At 41.7% G+C, this 22,184-nt stretch overlaps 1 protein-coding gene across 2 annotated transcripts in view; it reads left to right on the forward strand.

Annotated features, from left to right (window-relative positions):
* Nucleotides 1-628: 628 nt before the first annotated feature.
* ST6GALNAC3 (ST6 N-acetylgalactosaminide alpha-2,6-sialyltransferase 3) overlaps nucleotides 629-22,184 on the forward strand; it is a 535,567-nt gene continuing 514,011 nt past the window's right edge. The window contains exon 1 of one of the 2 annotated variants that reach the window (XM_030326302.2): nucleotides 629-810. In XM_030326302.2, the coding sequence (XP_030182162.1) occupies nucleotides 793-810 (18 nt within the window). In that variant the 5' untranslated portion in view covers nucleotides 629-792. The remainder of the gene's footprint in view (nucleotides 811-22,184) is intronic. The other variant, XM_030326306.1, reaches the window with a different exon arrangement.

Genomic DNA, 22,184 nt, shown 5'->3' on the forward strand with positions numbered 1-22,184 from the left:
ATGAACACACAAACTTAAAGCAAGAAAGCAATTCATACCTGTGTGTACGTGTACATACACACAAAACATACACAGTGTACGTTTCCTGGCATCTTTTGTTGATAGGTATTTGTGCTCCCCTGTTAGTGGCAAATTATTAATTCTGGATGAGCCCATCACAGCATTTTTAAGCAGAGTAAAGGCTCTACCCTTAAACAGCCCAGGGAGAATTTCATTTGCTACTTTTGAAGAATCCTTTGATATGCCCAATACCTGTAGAAGGGTGATTCCAAACCCACTTAACTTTTTAAAAAGTGTGAAATGTCTGCAAGGAGTTCTCTGATCTGTTGAAGGAGACCGAATGGGGAAGAAAAGGCCGCTTTCTCTCCCCAGCCGGACCCAGATCCCTGCCTGCTGCTGAGCAGATTTTGTATACGTTGAACCACAGAACATTTACTGGAAAAAAAAAAAAAAAAAAAAAAAAAAAAAAGAGGGACAGAGAGTGAGAGAGAGGAAGAGAGAGAAAAGAAAAAGTAGCAAGCATCCAGGAGCAGCCGCGGGAGACCGGGACGGCACGTAATCCGGGGGCGGAGCCTCGAGGGCCGCCAGCCAGTGGACGAGGCCGGGGGCGGGGCCCCGGCGCGGGGGGCGGGGCCTGTGCCCGCGCAGCTCGCACCGCGGTCCCCTTATTTGGATCTGCGGGAATGTGGGCTGGAGCGGTCCTGCCGTGGTACCAGCCTCCAGCCTGTCCCCGGGACTGCCCCTGACCCAGGCGCGCCTGCTGCTCGGTGGCAGAAGGGCCGGCGGAGCGCCATGGCCTGCATCCTGAAGGTAACGACTCGGATCTGTGGCTCGGACGCGTGGTTGGCCAGACCCTTGCTGCTAAGAGGCAAGGAGTCAGCCGCGGTCCCACCGCATCCTCATCTCAGTTGTCTTTTCCTGGCATTGATTTTCTTTTTGTTCCTTTGGCAAATGCATATGGAGGGAGATTCTGAAACATGCAGCTGGCACAGCTTCTCTTCCCACCATTCCTGCCTGCTCGCGCCTGCATCGAAGGAGCTGCAGACTGTTGGCTCCAGGGGAAAGCAGGGCTGTGTGCCGAATAATGGGGATGGCAGGGAGGGGAGGGGTGCTCCCGCGGGTTCCGCGGTTCTGTTGCTTGAGGCCTTTCAGGAGCCTAGGAGAATGGAGAAGAGTCTGGACTTGGGTTACTGGTGCTAAAGGTTATATAGCACTTTGAATGGGGACGAGAGTGAGCAGAGGGGGGGTTCTATTGAGCATTTGATCTTGTGAAGACAAAAACTTATGAGTTTACAGGTAGTCCCTTAGGAATGAGTTTTCCAGGAGACCTGCTAGTTCTGTGGTGCCATTAACTCTACTTTGGAAAAGTTAATAGAAAGATGTTTTTATTAGTAGAGAATCTCTGACCCTCCTTCAGCTCATAAATTTCAACAGACCCAATGATTTCACTTCATATCAGAGCTGGCCGAGCCACCTCTTCTTTGTTGAGTTTTCTTTCTCCAAGTCTGGGTTCTTAGCCTGGACCAAGCATCTTTCTGGGTTTACTGCTTTGTGGTGTCAGGTGGGAGGACTTGGTGTCAGTGCCTGACTTGAGAACTTTCCATTGCATGGAGAGAGGTGTTTTGTTTGTTTTCTGTTTTCATTTTCTCACAACTGTTTCTCCTCCTGCCTAACCTGACTCCTGACTGCCTGAATCAAAAACATTCACAGCATGGTTTCCTGGGCCTTGACTGGAGAAAGCAAAGGCCTGTTTGTTCCAAGGTTGGGGGAGCTGTATGTGATAGAGGAAAACACCAGAAAAAGATTTTAGTTGTTGTTTATTGTGAAATAGCTTTTGTTTCTCTTCAGGATGATTTGAAGCCATCTACCATTAAGCTAGTTACCTGAGTCATCTTAAAACATGTGTGGTAATGATACAAATAAGAGATTAACCTAGTAGAGGGTTTTTTTTTTTTTTTTTTTTTTTCCCCTTAGCGTAAAAGAGGTTGGATATTTCCTGTGACTTTTCTGAACTTCCTCTGTTTGGTTTTGGAACATTTTCTGGGACATAACAAACGGTAGCAAGATCAAGAGGAAATACGTAATAAATACATCCCTATTACAATATGGTATTTTTAACTTGGAGCACAAGTACTGAAATAAGAATATGAGTTGTCTTTACTATGTATTATATTATTAGCTGAAAGGGCAATTGAGGAGCATGACATTTATCGTTGGCCATCTTCTTTTGGTTTCTCCCTACCTCATGTCGCACATGTTCCAAACGTTTTTAATGCATATCCCAAGCTACACATGAATCTGATCCAAACTTTCTTTTCAAGCACCTCACATTAACCTCAGACATTTGGGGCATATCTGAGTCCGCCTTATCTTTCCTCCACCGAAATTCATCTGAGAGGTAGACACGTAAACTACAAAGAGGTTTGGACTCAGAAAAGCCTTGGTCGGAATGCAGGTTCGGCCAGTTGCCACTGGTGTGACCTTGGACAACTTACTTAAATGTCTTTGTGTCAGTTTCCTCAATGTAAGATCAAAATTATAGCAGCTACTCCACAGAGTTGCTGTGGGGATAAAGTAAGATAGGGTATGAAAACTACTTTGTGGCATAGGCATTAATATGTGCCACTTTTTTTCTGACATGTAATGAGTGTGTAAAGAATGCTTACTATATTCTCTGCCTACTTCATATAATATAACTCTCATTCTTACATCAGACCCTGCAAGGTGAGTAACATTGTTTAAAACCCCATCTTACAGATGAGGAAGCTGAGTCCTCAGTTTAAGAGATGTTCCTGAGGCAACAGGGTTAAGGACAAAGTAAGCATGGAGTTAGACCCAAATCTGCCAACCTTTTTTATACTTTAATGCTGTTCTCTGTACTTTCCCAGGTGACCACTTTCTAAGATGCCCTAATACCATTCAGAGCCCTTACCGTATTAGACAAAGTACCTGTGTGCAGTCATGGTCTCCATGGCCTATGGTAGGCCTCTTCCCCTTGTTGTCTTTGAAAGGCCATACATGGTGGAGTGGAGTCTAGAGACCTGAATTCAGTGCAAACTTGGCCTTCTGTACGTGATTTTAGGTAGTCTCTGCAACTTGTTCATTTTAGAGTGTAAATAATTGTGATTATCTGGCTGGGTTTTATGAAGGTAAAATGATGGACTTTTTCTTCTTTTTTAAACAAAACATTTTCTGCCACGTGCCAGCCTTGGACTTGGTGTTGACATCACAAGATGTATGGACCATTGACTTGGTTCCTAAGTGGCTTACAGTATAGTAAAGGGGATAGAAAAGAAAATGCACATTTATGTTACAGTGTGAAGAGTAACATAGATCTGTGGAAGGCATAATAGGGCACAGAAGTAGAGAGCAGTGAACCCTCCTATTGGCTAGTCAAGACAGGCTTTCTGGGGCACCTGGGTGGCTCATCCTGTTAAGGGTCTGACTTCGGCTCTGGTCATGATCTCACAGTATGTGGATTTGAGCCCCGAGTCGGGCTCTGTGCTGCCATCTTGGAGCCTGGAGCCTGCTTCAGATCCTCTCCCTCTCTCTCTCTGCCCCTCTCACACTCATGCTCTCTCTCTTTCAAAAATAAAAAAATAAAACATATATATATATGTTAAAGACATGCTCTCTATCTTTCAAAAATAAAAAAAATAAAACATATATATATATATATGTTAAAGACAGGTTTTCCATTTACTATTTTGGAGCTAGATTTTGAAGACTGAATCATATTTACTATTATGGAGCTTGTGTTTTTGAAAGATAACTTTTGAGGCAGTGTTAACTTTACTCTGTGGGTGAAAACTAATTTTCTCAACAGATTTTTGAAGTAGATTTTATTATCCATTTTTATATATGAGAAAACTGAAAGAGAGGTTATTACCTACATAGCAGTGACCCTAAAAGTGGGGACCTCTGACTAGCTAAGAAGATAAGCCCATGACAAGGCAGCTGGGATGGGCTTTTGCACCATACAGAACCATCCCCTTGACGTGCTGTGTATGGTGAAGGCCCTTTCTGCCCAAGCAGGAAGCTGGCTCTTGTAACAGAATGATGATTATGGCCTCAATAATCATTTAATTGTGAAATACATATTCATTCCACATTGTATGGGCTTTGAAGCCAGAAATATGTGGGTTTTACTTACTAACTGTATAACCACAAGCAAGTTTCTTGATTTCATTGCTCCAGTTTCTAGAATGGGGACAATCGTGCATTCCTCAATGGGTTATGCTAGGGATTAAGTGAGAATATTGCACATTAGAGAGGATAGGCTAGTAATAGTTAAGTAAAAATGAGTCTGGGGCTCAGTCAGTTGAGTGTTCCTTGAGTGACTCTTGATTTCGGCTCAGGTCATGATCTCACGGTTCATGCGATTGAGCCCTGCCTTGGGCTCTGCACACTGTCAGGTCCTGCTTGGGATCCTCTCTCTCCCTCTCTCTGCCCCTCCCCTGCTTACTCACAAACACACACAAGCACACGTGCTCTCTCTCAAAATAAATAAACAAAAACAAAAACAAGTCCAAGTTTTCGGTTCCTTTCTTGCCACACTCCTGGTTAGGCAGCTCTCCTGGGTAGCTGTGCTGTTGTGAACAATTAAATCAAGGACCAGTCTTTTGCCAAGGAGTGTTTTAAACGTCTTTGAAATTTAATAGACAAGAACGATATCTCATTTGTATTTTTTTTTAATTTCTAGTGAAGTAAAACTTTTAAATTTATATTGTCATTTGTTTCTCCTCCACTGGCAAAAGTTCTGCTTATCTTTCCACTCTTAGTTCAGTGTCACATCTGCGGTTAAGCCTTCCTGTGCTTCACCAGGCTTGTTCTCTGCTTCCATGGTATGAGTTCTTATCTCTGTAGCAGCAGGTATTACCCTGAACTGTCGATTAACTGTTGACATGCCCGACTCCTCTGTTTGATTGTGGACTCCTAGAGGGCAGGGGCCTTCAGTAGGTCACTCAGCTAGTGTTTACTGAGCGCTGTGAATGACTACTGCTGGTAGTGTGGGAGTATATGGATGGAGATATTGGTGGCCACCCAAATGAGTCTTGGGGGCAGCAGAAGCCTTGCCTTATTCAGCTTGGTATCCATAAGTGCTAGCCTGACTTTCAGTAAAGTGTTCCCTAAATGCTTGTTGAATGTATTGATGCATTATCTTTTTGTTTTTTTAAGATGTTTATAGACATGGGCCTGATCTATCCACCTCTGTAAACATCTGAATTCTTCATGGATGTAGCATGGATTTTTCACTCTAACATACAACAAGCAAGCAGGTAGGGCTTATCAGTTACTTTGCGCCTTCTCAGTTTGTTTCTCATACATCTGTTACTGTGTCTCCTATAAACCCTGGAGCCAATTTGAAATCTGAAGGGAAGGGGAAAGGGAGCGCTGGACTGGGAGGAAGAAAGGAAGAAGTATAGGAGTGGCTTATCTTTTGTTCTTCTGATCATTTTGGTTCTCTAGGTTAACAGAAACAAACAAAAAAGCAAAAGCAAAAACAAAACAAAACACCAACACCCACAATCCCAATTTGAGGTACTCAAACTGAGGTCTCAAAGTGTTAGAAAACGGTGTGGCTTTACTGAGCCTGGTAAGCCGCAGAGACTTCACAGGTCCGCAGATTACAAATCTGAAACTCTAAGAAAACCCCAGCAAGTGGGATGGACAAGGCACTTCGTCTAATAAATCTTCCCTGATGTTTCTTTCTGCTGCGCAAGAGATGCTAAAGTCTCGGGAGCAGCCATCCTGCCGAATTTTCAGTCTTGTGGTAACCGAACAGAATGTTTTTGCAACTTCCACGTGCTTTTGCAACGTTCCTTTGGGGAACCGGTCTCTTGTGTAAAAGCAGTGCTCTTTGGATGAACTGATAACAATAGGAACAATAATAGTTGCTATTTATTGAACACCTAGAGTGTCCTGTGCTGAGTGCTTTATAGAAGTCATCTCATGCAAACTTGTATTATAATGAAGATACTGAAGTTCAGAGACACTAAGTAACTTGTCCCAGGTTACTAACCCAGGTGTGGTTAGTAAGTAGTGAGGATGGAATTCACCTGGCTCCGTGTGGTTAGTTAGTAAATGTGTTTTTACCTTCAGTGCCAATTGAAGTGAATATTTGTGGGGACTTTGTGTTTACTTCACTATCTTCTACCCAGGCAGTACTCAGTCTAGACAGCTTCCTAACACCCGCCTGGTGAGGATCACTTTTAGCTGTGTTGTTTTTACTTGTTCCTTCTTCAGAGTTTCCTTTGTGACTGAGGAACTAGGGGAAATAGAGGGGCCGCAGAGACTGAGGAGGTAAGAAAGTTCTAATTCTGCCTCCAAGACTGAATAGCCCTTTGATCCTGGGCAAGTCACATGACCTCTACCCCTAGCCTGAGAAACCCACATGTCCCTTTGGGGGTGGGAAGGAAGGAGAGGGATAGTACAGAGTTGGATTTGCCCTTAGGCCAAGCTTCAGGGCCCCTGCAAGGCTCTGGGAAGAGGTCCTGGATGTTTGTATTTGTAATTTTATATCCACTTTCTAAAAGAGTCCCATAAAATCGTATAAACTCAGGCTCCCCAAGTGGACCCCCTCTGGGGCCGTGTTGGTGTCCAAAAGAGTTAATGCTTGCAAAGGCACTCTTCCAAGCAGAACCCACTGCACACATACGGCAAAACTATTATTAGCATTATTAATAGTTAGATAACAGCTTGAGTTGAGGAACCTGTCTTGGGGACTGGTGGGAGGAAGAAGGGTTTAGGTCTGAGGAAAGCAGAGGGAGCCTATTAAGCTTTCCCGTAGATGGCTGGGGAAAATTATGAAATCTCCTCCCCAGGAGGAAAACCTCTATCTGTTTGTGAAAATTTAACACACACTTGTGCCTGAGGGCTGGGAGTTGGATGAGTTCTTTTCTGTTTCCTGGCTTCTGGGAAAAGTAGAGGAAGGCATTTTTCTAATTGGAGAGAGTAGATTTACAAGTGCTACCAGGATCCCATTACAGAAAGTTGCTGTTAGCTCCTGGTTATTAAAAGGCTCATTATTCAGTTTATGGATTACCCAGATCCTGTCAACCCTGGCCGTTCTGATGTACACCTTTTATGCCTTTTACTGCCAATTAGCACCTCCACCAGAGCCAGGAGAGGGAGAGGAGCTACACCCCAAATTGTTTAATTCTTCTCCTCGTTAATAGCTGTGTCAAGGTTTGTCAGCAGGCAGGTGGTTATAGGAAATGGCTCAAATGAGGTGAAGGGATTATCTGTGCTTTCACTATTGTTTTCTCTTTTCCCTCAGCACGAGGACTGAGAGTAGGCTCTGGTTCTGATTTTAAACTGATTTAAAGTGGCCTCATCAGAGACCTTGGCCCAGGGTATCCAGAGACTTCAATAAACAGGAGCCTTGGGCTAGGTAACATTCTCACAGAGGCCCTGTGCCCCATACCCCATCATCTCCAGGCCTCTCTCATTTCCTGTGTGATGTGGATGGGTGGGGGCTCACAACATCTGGTACTTGGGAGGGTGGGGAAAGTTATTTCCCAAAGAAATGGCTTGGGAGCCAGGAAAGAGGGGTTCTTGTACTGGAGTCGTTCTAGTATTTGGGTAAAGAAGAAATGTATTTCTTTGCATATACTTAGTAATGTACATATGTAAATAAAAATATATACCCAGGGTGCCTCAGTTGGTTAAGCATCTGACTTCCACTCAGGTCATGATCTCACAGTTCGTGAGTTTGAGCTCCGTGCCGGGCTCTGTGCTGACAGTGTGGAGCCTTGACCCCACTTGGAGTTGTCTCTGTCTCTCTCTGCCCCTCCTCCACCCCTGCTCACACTGTGTCTGTCTGTCTCTTTCTCTCTCTAACAAAAATAAATAAACAATTAAAAAATATATATATACCCACATTCATACCATCATATCTTAATATTTACCCAGATTTGAAAAGTCTTGCACATAAAATCCTTCTTGGAAGACACTTGTAATTTCAAAGGCTATCTTGTACAGTCCTAGTACATTTATTAGCTGTGCCTTTACCAGACACAAAAATAAAAACTTCTTTGGTTTGTTATGAAAATCATATTTGCATCTTGCCCTGAGAACATCATGATCACAAGGGAATTAGAAGTAAAATGTGTGTGTCCTGCATTGGAGATGAGTCACGATGTGGGATTAGAGTGTGCACATGGAGCTCGTCTTAGGTTTCAAGGACTAGAATGAGCAAATAGCTGTTCTGGGATGGCCCCCTCCTTGGGACAAGGGGGATACACAGTTGCAGACCGCACGGCTGCCACTCTCAGGACCCCTGTTTGGCATCCCTGGCCCCACCAATAGACTGGACTCTAAAGAAAGAGCGGTGACATCTCCCTGTGAAGGTTTTGCCTTATCAATTAGGGAAAATGGTAACCAAGAAAGAGGGGCTAGTCTCTAGGGTGTGGGTGGTAAAAGGTTTTGGGTGCAGAGGTCAGAGCTGTACCGACTCTGCGTCTGAGTCCAGCTTTGTGATAAGTATGAGTAATGACGGTCATACATTTATTTAACGCAGTGCTGTCCAGTAGAAATATAACGCAGCTCACTTATACACGTGACATTTCTTAAGAGCCACATGTAAAAAACAAAAGCAAAAAGAAACAGGCAGAATTTACTTTAATAGTACGTTTTATTTACCCCAATATATACAGAACATTTTCATTGCAACATGTAATCAGTATAAAAATTATTGAGATATTTATATTTTTTTCACTAAGTCTTCAAAAATCAGTGTACATTTTACTGTTGCAGCATCTCTCAGTCAGGATGCTAAATTTTCTTTTTTTTTTTTTTTAATTTTTTTTTTTCCAACGTTTATTTATTTTTGGGACAGAGAGAGACAGAGCATGAACGGGGGAGGGGCAGAGAGAGAGGGAGGCACAGAATCGGAAACAGGCTCCAGGCTCCGAGCCATCAGCCCAGAGCCTGACGCGGGGCTCGAACTCACAGACCGCGAGATCGTGACCTGGCTGAAGTCGGACGCTTAACCGACTGCGCCACCAGGCGCCCCGAGGATGCTAAATTTTCATTAGAGATTTAGGTTTTATAACATTTACAGTCAAAAGTGTGGATTCACGTGTTCAGGTTGCTCCACAGGTGGTCAGAAGTTTTCCAAGAGTTGAATCTAGTGTTAGTTTTTAAGTGTAAATTAAATAAAATAATATGAAATAAAAAATGTGGCCTCTCAGGCACACCAGCCCTGTTTCAAGTCTTAAAAGCCAAATGTGGGTAGTGGCTACGGTATCGGACAGCATGTTTATTCAGGTGTTCATCCTCACCGTTGGAAGACACCACTAACCATGGAGGCAGTGAGAGCAGTGTGTAAGCGGGTAGGGGAAAGGATTGCCTACTGGATGAGAATCAGAAGGGGAGGACACTCCTGTTGGTCAGACTGATGGCAACAGAGGAAAGCAAATGAAGAGCAAGTAATGAGTGTTGGACCCAAGGACACATTAGAGCCTTTATTGAGCCCTTGGAATTTCAACTAAAATGGACTCCTACGTTTTTCCATATGCTGAGCCCGATTGGCCCCCTAGGTGTTGAACAGCTGTGAATTCTCCCAGGGAATGCAGCTTTGGTCTCCATGTGGCAGTGAACTCCTGTAGGCTTTGAGGTCAGAGACAGACTTTATGCACTTTTATTTGAGCCATTCCATTGCTCTAGGAGGGCAGTGCACATATGGCAGCAATTTGAACATCCAGAATAAACCACATGTCTTCTTTTTTTTTTTTTTTTTTTTTTAAATTTTTTTTTCAACGTTTATTTATTTTTGGGACAGAGAGAGACAGAGCATGAACGGGCGAGGGGCAGAGAGAGAGGGAGACACAGAATCGGAAACAGGCTCCAGGCTCTGAGCCATCAGCCCAGAGCCTGACGCGGGGCTCGAACTCCCGGACCGCGAGATCGTGACCTGGCTGAAGTCGGACGCTTAACCGACTGCGCCACCCAGGCGCCCCCACATGTCTTCTTTTAAGTCAATAGAGTAAGGTGATTGGAGTTCCTTTGGTTTATTTTTCACTTCTTATTTGTGTGCATATAAATTCAGCAATATGCTAAAGCTTGAGTCTAGTGGTGCTTAGAGCAAATCAGGTTGTAAACCTGTAGCTCTGTTTAGTGTAGACTTCTGCATTTTATACCTGCCCTGCTCCACCTAGTCTTTTTGGATCATGAGATGGACAGTAGGTGCCATATGCTGGGGGCCTTCTCTCTGGCAGACAGCCTGCCAGATATTTTGAAGCTGTTTATCATCCCACAAGATTTCAGAATGGGCATTATTTACTTTTGTTGGACTGACAAGGGGACTCTGGTATATATTGCTTAACAACTTTGCTAATGCAAGAGTGTTAGACCAGGATCCTCAAAGGAGAGCCCTTGGGCCAAATCCCCTGTCACCTGTTTATGCATAGCTCTAAAGAGCCTGTGATTAAGGATGGGTTTTGCATTTTTGAGCGGTTGAAAAAAATCAAAAGAAGAATAAGATTTCATGATGTGTGGGAATGTATGAAATTCAAATATCAGTGTCTATAAATAGTTTTACTGGAACAGCCATGCTTGCTTCTTTCCCAGTGTCTGTGTCTGTTTTCGTGCTACAATGGCAGGGTTGAGAAGTTGATGTTTGGACTGTAAGGCCTGCAAAGCCTTAAACATTTGCTGTCTGTCTCTTTACAGATAAAGCATGCCAACCCGTGGGCCACACTGTTAAGTTCTTTCAGTAGAGTGTAAGAGCTGGAGACAGGGCTGGTGTGGGTCCTCCCATGGGTCTTCAGCACTAGCCCTGGGGCCTCACACTGTGGGTGTCAGGGGTATTTACTGAGCATGGGGCCAAGCACTCTATGTGGAAGAGGGGACTAAAGCTTAGGGAGGATATGTGATTCCTCAAAGCCAGATAGTGGGGTTGGAAATCAGACTCCAAAGCCCGATAAGGCTGTTGCTTCTAACAGATATGCTGACCACAAGTGCTGTTCAACTTGAACGGTGCCAGGACCCCTGAAAAGCTTATTTCACCAGAGATTGCTAATCCCCACCCCCAGAGTTTATGATTTTGTAGGTCAGTCCTGGGTTAGGGCTCAAGAATTTGCATTTCTAAAAAGCCCCCGGGTGATGCTGATGAGGCCCATGTGTGGACGTCAGTCCTGACATGCTACCTCCCGTTCAACAAATAGTTGTTGAGTTATGGAAGGCTTAACACACCTGCAATGGCCGACAGAAACTGACAAGAATTTAAGTCAGTTTAGAAAGTCAAGTGCATTCAAATAAAACTTTTTAGGCATTATAATATTTGATTTCTTCCTTCATTATTCTCATTAACCCCCAAGCTTTCTAATGCCATGGGGCTCAGACCACCGTGAATATTGGAATGCATATGCCTCTGTGTCCAACAGCAAGGGGCTGGGGCTAAAATGAACCCCTTGCTGGTGGCACCCCTCATGTGTTTCTGGAAACTTAGTTTCTTTCAAATCAGTTGTGAAATCAGTTTATGTTGATTTATAAACCAGAGATTTGGTTCCTGCTGATTGTATGTCAAACCCTTTCTTGCTTTGTTTCTGCCTCTGTCCCCTCCTCCCCCCAACCAAGCCCATTCTGCTGGGGGTGCAGAAAACAGCTTCTGTAGTCAAGTTGTACTGGCTTTGGTCATGAAAGTTAATGCATTAGTGTTAGAGTTCACTCTCTTAATTATTGGCTTACTTGGTCTCATATTTAAAAAGTCATTATTTAAGGATTAGGAATGGGGAGAATGAAGACCAGCGAAAGATGATAGCTTTTCTTTTTTCGTGTTGATGATTCACAGCCTTGTTTGGGATTTAATAAGTAACACAAAGCATTGGAAACTGCTGATTTAATCTCTTCTCATAGGCTCATGTTGGCATAAAGAAAATAAATCTCTAAGGTGTACCTTTTTACCTTCTCCTGGCTCTCTATTTCCATGCCTTTATTTATTATGCAGTTAATTTTTCTTACCTGCCCCCCCTCAACCCACCCACTTTCATCTCTGGCCTCTGGGTCCCTCCCCAGTGCAGTTGTTACAGGGGCCATTAGTTAGTATGTTTAAAGAACCATAATCTCAGCTCAGTAGAAGGGAAGCCATACAGAATTCTATTACCAAGTAGATAAAACCCTCTTGCAGGGTCCCAGGTTATAAGCCACTTTGTTAGGAATTCTCTGGGAAATGTGACTCATTTCTGTGCTTGGTATAAAATCATTGGTATGGTGTTCATGACAGCTCAGGGATGTCATCCCACACACCTTTGCCACCGCCTGGAGGCTGACTTTACAACTACTTGTGTTTGCTTTTTTATTGCTGACCTTCTCGACCTTGTCATCCTTTCTTTCTCCCTATTTCTAGGAGAAAATTCATTCCCCAGGAGCAGCAATTACCTGCCACCTTTCGCCTGCTGCCTTATTTTTTCTTTCATTCTTTCAGTTGGGAGTAAGAGAATCTCTCTTTCCTACCCTGGTTTATGTCACTTAATTATTTGTTCCTTAGCTGGTTTAATGTTTATTTAATTCTGCCATGCTGTTTAACCCCAGCAGCCTGGTTGATGGCTTAAGCTGAGCCAAGATTTCTGCATGTGACTTCTCACTTGTTGATAAAGTAAGGTTTGTTTTTCTCTCATCCATGTTTGACCCTTGATATTAAAACCTTATTTAAAGACATGACATCTGAAACCATGTTCCATTCGGTATTAGAAAAATCGAAATTCACTGTATATTCTAGATTTGGGGATGTTAAAGAGGTCTGTGTTTGACCTATTTTTGCCTCTTATCTTCAGCAAATAGAGGCTTTTGTGAAGAGGAAGTTTATCATCAAGCACTTAGAGAGAACCCGAGTACTATGGGTGAGAGGAGGGGTAGAGGGAATGGAGATGAAAGAAAAGCTGATGATTTATTTGTGTATTTTTTTAAAACAATTCTACTTTATTTTATATATATATATATATATATATATATATATATATATATAAGTAAACTCCACACCCAACATGGGGCTTGAACTTATGACCCCGAAAGCAAGAGTCACGTGCTCTACCAACTGAGCCAGCCAGGTGCCCCTGAGAAGCTGAGAATTTAATTCTTTTCTAAGGGAAATTTGGGTCTACATGGATGATAATATTAATTGTAGCAATAGCTTATATTTCCCGAGTACTTGCTATTTTGAGGCTTTCTGGAGTTTATATGTTTGCATTATCTCATTTGTCAAGCTCATAAGGTACATACTATTATAAATTACGATATAGATGAGGAAATTGAGGCTTAGAGAGGTTAAGGAGCCTCCCCAAGGTTGTACAAGCATGGGGGGGGGGGCTGGGATTTGAATCCAGGAGTCTGGCCAAGGTAAAATATATGTAACAGAATATTTTCCTGTAGTCATGCATGGACAAACCTATTTGTAACTTGTCCACAATAATAACTTTAATGGTAAAATAATGTCAATAAACATTTTCTGGGTCCTAACTTTATTGTAGGTACTCTATTTAAGGTGTGCACATGATTTCCTTCAATATTCAATAATCCTATTTAGAAAAATACTATTATCATATCTTATTTACCTGTGAGGAAACTCTGAGGTTTAGACAGAACTTCTCTTCTTTGCCCAAGGCTCCATGGCTAGTGAGTAGAAAATTTGTGTGACCATATTATTTTTGTAGCTATTATTTAAAAAGAATTTTTTAAATTAAATTTCAATTTTAGTTTTGGTGTAGTTAGCAGTGTTATATTAGTTTCAGGTATACAATACAGTGATTCAACAATTCTATACATTACTCAGTGCTTATCATGATAAGTGTACTCTTAATCCCCTTCATCTGTTTCACCTGGTCTCCACCCCCCCATGTGCTTTATCTTGAATGAGTACCCTCAGTTTTTTTTCCTGAAGCATACTTCAGAATATGTGGTTCCAAAAGATACATATAAAACATTCCATCCAAAAGAAATAGAATACACATTTTCTTCTAGTAAGTACAGAAGAATCCCTGTTTAATCACATAAAAAGAGACATAACAAACATTACAAATTTAAGAAGACTAAAATCATACCAAGTATATTTTCCGACCACAATGGTACAAAGCAAAAGATCAACAATAAAACAAAGTTGGAAAATTTGCAATGTAAATATGTTTGTTTTGAGGCTTTTTTTTTGAGAGAGAGAGAGCACACACACATGTGCGGGTGAGTAGGGGAAGGGCAGAGGGAGAGAGAGAATCTTAAGCAGGCTCCACTTCCAGCTTGGAGCCCCACCATGAGGCTCATCTGATGACAGAGATCATGACCAGAGCCAAAATTGAGAGTTGGATACTCAACCAACCAAGCCACCCAGGCGCCCCTACAATGTAACTATTAAACAACATACTACTGCACACGCAATGGGCCAAATAAGAGTTCAAATGGCAAGTCAAAATATATCTCAAAAGAAAAAGAAAACCCAATGTTCCGAAACCTATGAGATGCAGCAAAAGTGAGTGTTAGAGTTAAATTTGTGTTAGAAATGCTTGTATTAAGAAAAAAATATCGGGGTGCCTAGTTGGCTCAATTGGTTAAATGTCCAACTCTTGATATTGGCTCAGGTCGTAACCTTGCGTCATGAAGTTGAGCCTGAGCCTGCTTGGGATCCTCTCTGTTGCTCTCTCTCTCCTCCTCCCTGACTCATGTGTGTGCATGCACTCTCTCACTCCTTCAAAATAAATAAACTTAAAAGAAAAAAAAAAAGAGGGGCGCCTGGGTGGCTCAGTCGGTTGGGCTCCGCACTGAGCGTGGAGCTTGAAATTCTCAATCTCTCCCCTCCGCCCCCGCTCTGCCCCTCTTCCCTGCGTGTGCTTTTTCTCTCTCTAAAATAAAAATATTTAAAACAAGAAGAAAAGTTCGAGTGAACAACATTACCACATAAGGAACTGGAAAAAGAAGAAATTTAGCTAAAATTTAGTAGAGGAAAGGAATAAGAAAAATCAGAAATAGATAAAATAGAGACCAGAATAAACGATAACATAGCATTGTAAGTAATGACCAGTTTAAAAAAAAAAAAACATTGTTGGGGCACCTGGGTGGCTCTGTTGGTTAAGCGTCCGACTTCAGCTCAGGTCATGATCTTGCGGGTTCATGAGTTCGAGCCCTGCATCGGGTTCTGTGCTGACAGCCCGGAGCCTGGAGCCTGCTTCAGATTCTGTGTCTCCCTCTCTCTCTGCCCCTTCCCCGCTCATGCTCTGTCACTCTCTGTCTCAAAAATAAATAAAAACATTAAAAAAATTTTTTTTTTAAATAAAAAAAAATATTGTTATTGGCTAACATTTATTATGCGCTAAGGCTTAGGCACTGTTCTCAGCCCTTTAAACTTACTAACTCGTTTAATCTTTATTTTCCAGGTAAGGAACTGAAGCAGAGAATGGTTAAGGCCACCAAACTCTTTTTGGCAATGATAGTTTTTGGCAAACTATTTTTGGCAATGACAGGCACTTTGGTTCTGGTATCTTTGTATGTAGCAAACATGCACATGGCCACACACCTTGTTTTTAATTGTTGTTTTCGTTTGTTTGGGTTTTTTTGTTTGTTTGCTGTTTTGCCATTTTGGTGGTTTACCTCTTAGTGTAGAGAATCACTTTGGACTGTTGAAATATATCGTAGTGTGAAATCAGCCTGCTTCCAAGGAGATTATGTAAATGAAATAGATTGCTTGATTTTTGTTTTTTTAAGTGTATTTATTTTGAGAGGGAGAGAGAATCCCAAGCAGGCTCCACCCTGTCAGCACAGAGCCCAATGTGGGGCTTGAACTCACGAATCATGAGATCACGGCACGAGCCCAAGTCAGATGCTTAACTGACTGAGCCACCCACATACCCGAGATTGCTTGATTTTTGACTTGAGAGAAACTGAATTAAAAAAAAAAAATTTCAGTGTTTGTTTGGCCTTTGAAGAATTTTGAATCAGATCACCCTTAGGAAAACCCACTTAGGTTATCAGACATGAAATTATTTCCTTTTGGAGACGGTATTTGTATTTGAGACTAAGGCCATCATTCTTACTGGATAGGGAATGCCAGGAAGTTTTCCATCTTGACTGCTCTCCCTCTGTTCTCCTTTCTGTCGCCCATCCCCCTGGATAACTCCACTGGGCAGCCAGAGTGATCGTTTAAAAAGTAGATCAGATTATGGCGGTTGCCTGTCTAAATCTTTTGGTGGCTTTCCATTCCACTTGGGACAAAATCTAAACTCCTTCCCACGGCTCACAGTACTCATGATCTTGCTCCTACTTATTCTTGAGAAATCATCTCCTGTACCTTAGTCCACTGCTCATTTTCATTCAAACCAGTTCTTGGACCATGTCAAGTTCCTTTCTGCTTCAGAGCTTCTGGGCTGCTGGTCCTCTGTCCCCAGATTCTTTTTGAGGCTATCTCTTCCCCTCTTCCATGTCCCAAATTAAAATGTATTGCCCCAGGCAGGCCTTTTGCTGATCATGCCAATAAAATATAATTCTTCCTGTTATTCTGTATTATGCTTCCCTGTTTATTGCATGCATAGCACTTTCTTAATACATGAATGCATGTGTGTTTTTTTGTTTACTTGTCGGTCAGAAGATTGAAAGGACAGGGATCATGATTATTTTATTCATCACTATGTACCTAGCATCCAGCACAGTGTATTTCACAAACCAATGAATGGTTGAATGAATTAATTTAAGGGGGGGGGGGGAGCATGTGCAAAGTTATGGTGGCATGCAGCAACAGGTCATTTTGGGAGTAGTGAAAAGTTGTGGATGGCAGTCATTGGGCTGGTTTTGGGAGCTGGAGGAGGTTATATATATGGGTTAGATCGTGAAAGATTATGTGGGTCCTGCCAAGGAATATGAACTTAATACTCTGGAAATGAGGAAACACTAATGGGTTTTAAACAGATTATTTTATTTATTTTTTTTCAATATATGAAGTTTATTGTCAAATTGGTTTCCATACAACATCCAGTGCTCATCCCAAAAGGTGCCCTCCTCAATACCCATCACCCACCCCCCCCATCAACCCTCAGTTTGTTCTCAGTTTTTAAGAGTCTCTTATGCTTTGGCTCTCTCCCACTCTAACCTCTTTTTTTTTTTCCTTCCCCTCCCCCATGTGTTCCTGTTAAGTTTCTCAGGATCCACATAAGAGTGAACACATATGGTATCTGTCTTTCTCTGTATGGCTTATTTCACTTAGCATCACACTCTCCAGTTCCATCCATGTTGCTACAAAGGGCCATATTTCATTCTTTCTCATTGCCACATAGTACTCCATTGTGTATATAAACCACAATTTCTTTATCCATTCATCAGTTGATGGACATTTAGGCTCTTTCCATAATTTGGCTATTGTTGAGAGTGCTGCTATAAACATTGGGGTACAAGTGCCCCTAGGCATCAGTACTCCTGTATCCCTTGGGTAAATTCCTAGCAGTGCTATTGCTGGATCATAGGGTAGGTCTATTTTTAATTTTTTGAGGAACCTCCACACTGTTTTCCAGAGTGGCTGCACCAATTTGCATTCCCACCAACAGTGCAAGAGGGTTCCCATTTCTCCACATCCTCTCCAGCATCTATAGTCTCCTGATTTGTTCATTTTGGCCACTCTGACTGGCGTGAGGTGATATGTGAGTGTGGTTTTGATTTGTATTTCCCTTAAACAGATTATTAAATGCAGTTGAGGTGTTGAGTCAAAGAGAACATTCTGGTGTCTCACTGTCTTTTAGAGTACTTGGAGTCCTGAGATTGACTCTGGTTATTGTCCCTTGTACTTGGAAATTACTTGTCCCAATTATGATTCTGCTGCAAGGATTGCACAGGATTTCAAACAGAATGCTGGAAATTAAAATTTACCAAAGATGGAAGTGTGCTTGTGTATGGCATAGCTTGGTGTTTTATCTGTCAAACGCTGATGAGCCAATGATAAAATAAAACTAAACATTTTATACAAATAAGTTATTACTTATTCAACTTCCCATTTAATGAAGAAAATCTTAAATTGGGACATTATATCTTGAGTCATTTAAGTGATACATGACAGACTTTAGGCTCTGGTAGAGCTGACTTTTATATTCAATTGATTATATTGCTTTTAAGGAGGATGCTGTATAGTTCTGCCCTGTGGATCATTATGTGGTGACTGCCTTGGGACCCTGCCTTGAAAGGACAATATTATTGTCTTTGCAGCAGCTCTTATCTATTGAGTGCCTACTTTGTGGCTGGCACTGAGCTGGTCATCATCCTACATTACCTGTGGGTAAAACTTTAAAGCATCTGTTTGTGGTAGAGGTATTCCCATTTTACAGATGGAGAAACAGGCTCAGGGAAGTTAAGTCGATAGTCTCCCCTTACCCACCGTGTTGCCTTCCATGGTGTCAGTTACCTGTGGTCAGTGGTGGTCTGGAAGCAGATGATCCTCCTTCTGACCTACCATCAGAAGGTTAATAGTAGCCTAATGCTGCATCACCATGCCTACGTCATTCACTTCACTTCAACTCATCACATAGGCATCTATCATCTCACATCTTCACAAGAAGAAGGGTGAGTACAGTACAATAAGATATTTTCAGTGAGAGAGAGACTACAGGTATATAACTTTTATTACAGTATATTGCTGTATATTGTTATAATTATTGTTTATCATTAGCTATTGTTATTAATCTCCTACTGTACCTGATTTATGAATTAAAGTTTATCATAGGTATGTATGTATAGGAAAAAATCAGTGTGTGTATACACACACACACACACACACGCATATACCATATATATATGGCTTCAGGCATCTACTGGGGATTTTGGATTGTATCCCCTGTGGATAAGGGGAGTGTGACTAGTGTAATTCTCCCAAGTGAGTATTGGAGCTGGGGAATTAAATTCAGATCTGTCTGACTCAAAATGCCCTGCTTTTATTTTAAGTCTGCTCTCCTACTTCTGTAGAGGAGGGAATCATATAGGACTATTGAAATGAACTAAACATAACTATACTTTGAAGGAGCTTATAGAAATGATTTTGATCTGAGTGAAACCAAATATTAAAAAAATCAAAGAATTCTAAGAACACTTTTTTAATTTGGAGAACTTTTAAACTAGTTTACACTTAGGCAGACATTTCATTCCACCTGTTTAGTTTGATTCAGCCCTAGTAAGATTAGTTTCTCTGATGAATGGATACCTGAACAGAATTTCGATGGAGAAGCGTGAGCATTGGGACTGCTGTCCTGCATTCACCTACTGGTCTCCCCTCCACGGTCTCCTCTTCCCTCATTCTGGAATCCATTCTTGGTGCAGCAGCCCGAAGGAACCTTTTTTTTTTTTAATTTTTTTTTAACGTTTTATTCATTTTTGAGACAGAGAGAGACAGAGCATGAATGGGGGAGGGTCAGAGAGAGAGGGAGACACAGAATCTGAAACAGGCTCCAGGCTCTGAGCTGTCAGCACAGAGCCCGACGCGGGTCTCGAACCCACAGACTGTGAGATCATGACCTGAGCCGAAGTCAGACGCTCAACCGACTGAGCCACCCAGGCACCCCGTAGAAGGAACTTTTAAAAATGTATGTAAGTTGATCTCCTTCCCTTGCCTAACCGGTCATGTTTTCGGGAAAAAAATTGCAAATAACTTGCAAATTATAAGAGGTTAATATCCAAAATATATGAAGAACTCCCACAACTCAATAGCAACAACAACAAAAAAATTAGAAAATGGGCAGAGGCTCTGAGTAGACCTTTTTCGAAAGAAGACGTACACACGACCAATAGGTACACAAAAAGATACTCAACGTCGCTCATCATCATCAGGGGAATGCAAATCAAAACCACAATGAGATATCACCTCACACCTGTTAGAAGGGCTATTATTAAATAGGTGAGGATGTGGAGCAAAGGAACTCTTGTGCACTGTTGGTGGGAATGCAAATTGGTGCAGCCACTGCAGAAAACTGTATGGAGGTTCCTCAAAAATTAAAAATACAACCATCATGTAATCTTAAAATTCCACTCGTGGGTTTTCATCTGAAGAAAATGAAAACACTAACTCAAAAAGATATCTGCACTCCCATTTCACTGCAGCATTATTTACAGTAGCCAAGGCATGGAAACAACCTAAGTGTCCAGTGATGAATAAATTTATAACAGGCTTGCAGTTATAAAATAAATAACTCCTAGGGATATAATAGACAGCATGATGACTATAGTTAGTAACACTGTATTGCATATTTAAAAGTTGCTAAGAGGATAGATCTTAAAAGTTCTCATCACAAGAAAAATTTGTAACTTTGGTGATGGATTTTAGTTAAAATTTACTTATTGTGATCATTTTGCAATATATACAAATATCAAATCATTATGCTGTATACCTGAGCCTAATATAATGTTATATATTAATTGTGTCTCAATAAAAAATGCATTTAATATGATCTTGTTCCCTTGCTTAACTGATCAATGGCTTCCCTTTCATTTGAAATAAATTATTTTTATCATGACTCCACAGGCCTGTATGACCTGCCCCTGCCCCCCTCCCCAGCCTCTTCTAAGGCACTTATCCCTGCTATCTCTGCTTTGGCTCCTCTGAGATTTTTTTCCTGGACCTGAAACAACATTTGTGGGGAACAGTGGGCAGTTCTGTGTGGCTCCAGCTTAGGTTGGACTGAGGAGGACTGGTGGGAGATTAGGTAGACTGAGCAGTTTGGACTTGACCTCATCCAAAGAATACCTTCGGAATATTTTGGATGATGGAACACTTTGGAAGCATTTTACGCAGAAGACTAAATGTGCTGGAGCCATTGAGCAGGGGATAGAAAATCCTATTGTCTTATTGACTCTTTACAATGTTCAGAGTCCTTGGATTGGGTCTGGTTATTGTTCTTTGTACTTGGAAATTGTTTGTCCCAATTATGGCAGCCTTAAAGATGAGGCAGGCAGAGTTTTTATCAGAGAGTTGTAAGTTAAAGCATGGCAGTGCCATTTCTCTCCCTGGGTGTGGTAGAGTTAGTCACATTTAAAGAACATGTTCCTTGTTGAAGTCAAAGTGCTAGGCTGGGGTCTTGTGTGGGCTCCAGACCACAGTCTGTGTGACTATACTTTAATGAGATTGTGTCATCTATAAAATATGTAAAATCTGGATAAGCAAATATGTCAATCCATTGGAAAGTGCTAATAAAAGTAAAATATTCTTGGCAAATAAAGCGAATAATACAGGGATTGACATTTTCATTTAATCAGGGCAATCCTAAATTTAGAAGTAATCTTTTGAGCTCTTAGATCATTGATGGGGCAGTTCAGGTTCTTTCTGATATGGATGAACACAATGTTTGTAATCTTAAACTGTAATTTTAAGGGTGTGAGATATATCCGGCCCACTGCCTATTAAACGCCTGCTGTTTCCCACCCTTGCCTTGGGGCATGGTTCCTTATTACTGCCCTGGAGGCAGCCGTTTTATGAGCAATACTGAGCTCCAAACATCAAGCCAAGCACCACATACGTGCATGTCAGCTAAAGCTTCTACAACCCTGTGACTGTTTTGTAAGTCCCCTGCGACTTTGCATGGTTAATGAGGAAATGTAGGTTTAGAGAAGTATGTACAAGTTAAGGGTTTAGAGAAGTTAAGTGAAAGAGAAGATCTAGTCAGCTCAGTTCTGATTGACTCCCCAAATCCATGCTCTTCACCCCAGCCCTGTTCTAGACATGAGGCTGCCCTATAGATAGGTCAGAATGGTAGGTAGGAACAGAAAAAGAGATCTCCTTTCCCATGGACCTTAAGTAAAAAACCCATTTTGTGGCCATTCTGTCTGTAGCCCATCTTTCTGTGTTGGGTTTATTTCTCTAATTAGAAAAAACGTTGTTTTGCCTAATAGATTTTTTTTTTTAATAATAAGTAGTATAGGCATCAGTCTTTTCTAAACTCAATCAGAATTAAGGAGGTTTTCTATTTAAAGGACCTTGTGGTTAATCCTTTGGTAAAGTAAAGAATTATTTTGAAATTAAATATTAATGCCTTAGTTATTTTGTTGCATAATATGACTTAAAACATAATGGCAAATCAAGCATCTTTTGTTATGTACCAGGTGCTCTATAAGAGCATTTTAAAACATGTTTATTCATTTTGAGAGAGAGAGAGAGAGTGTCTGGGTGTGCGCATGTGCACTGTTGACACAGAGCCCAATGTGGAGCTCGAACTCATGAACCATGAGATCGTGACCTGAGC

Source organism: Lynx canadensis, chromosome C1 (assembly GCF_007474595.2).
Source record: "Lynx canadensis isolate LIC74 chromosome C1, mLynCan4.pri.v2, whole genome shotgun sequence".
Taxonomy (NCBI): Eukaryota; Metazoa; Chordata; class Mammalia; order Carnivora; family Felidae; genus Lynx; species Lynx canadensis.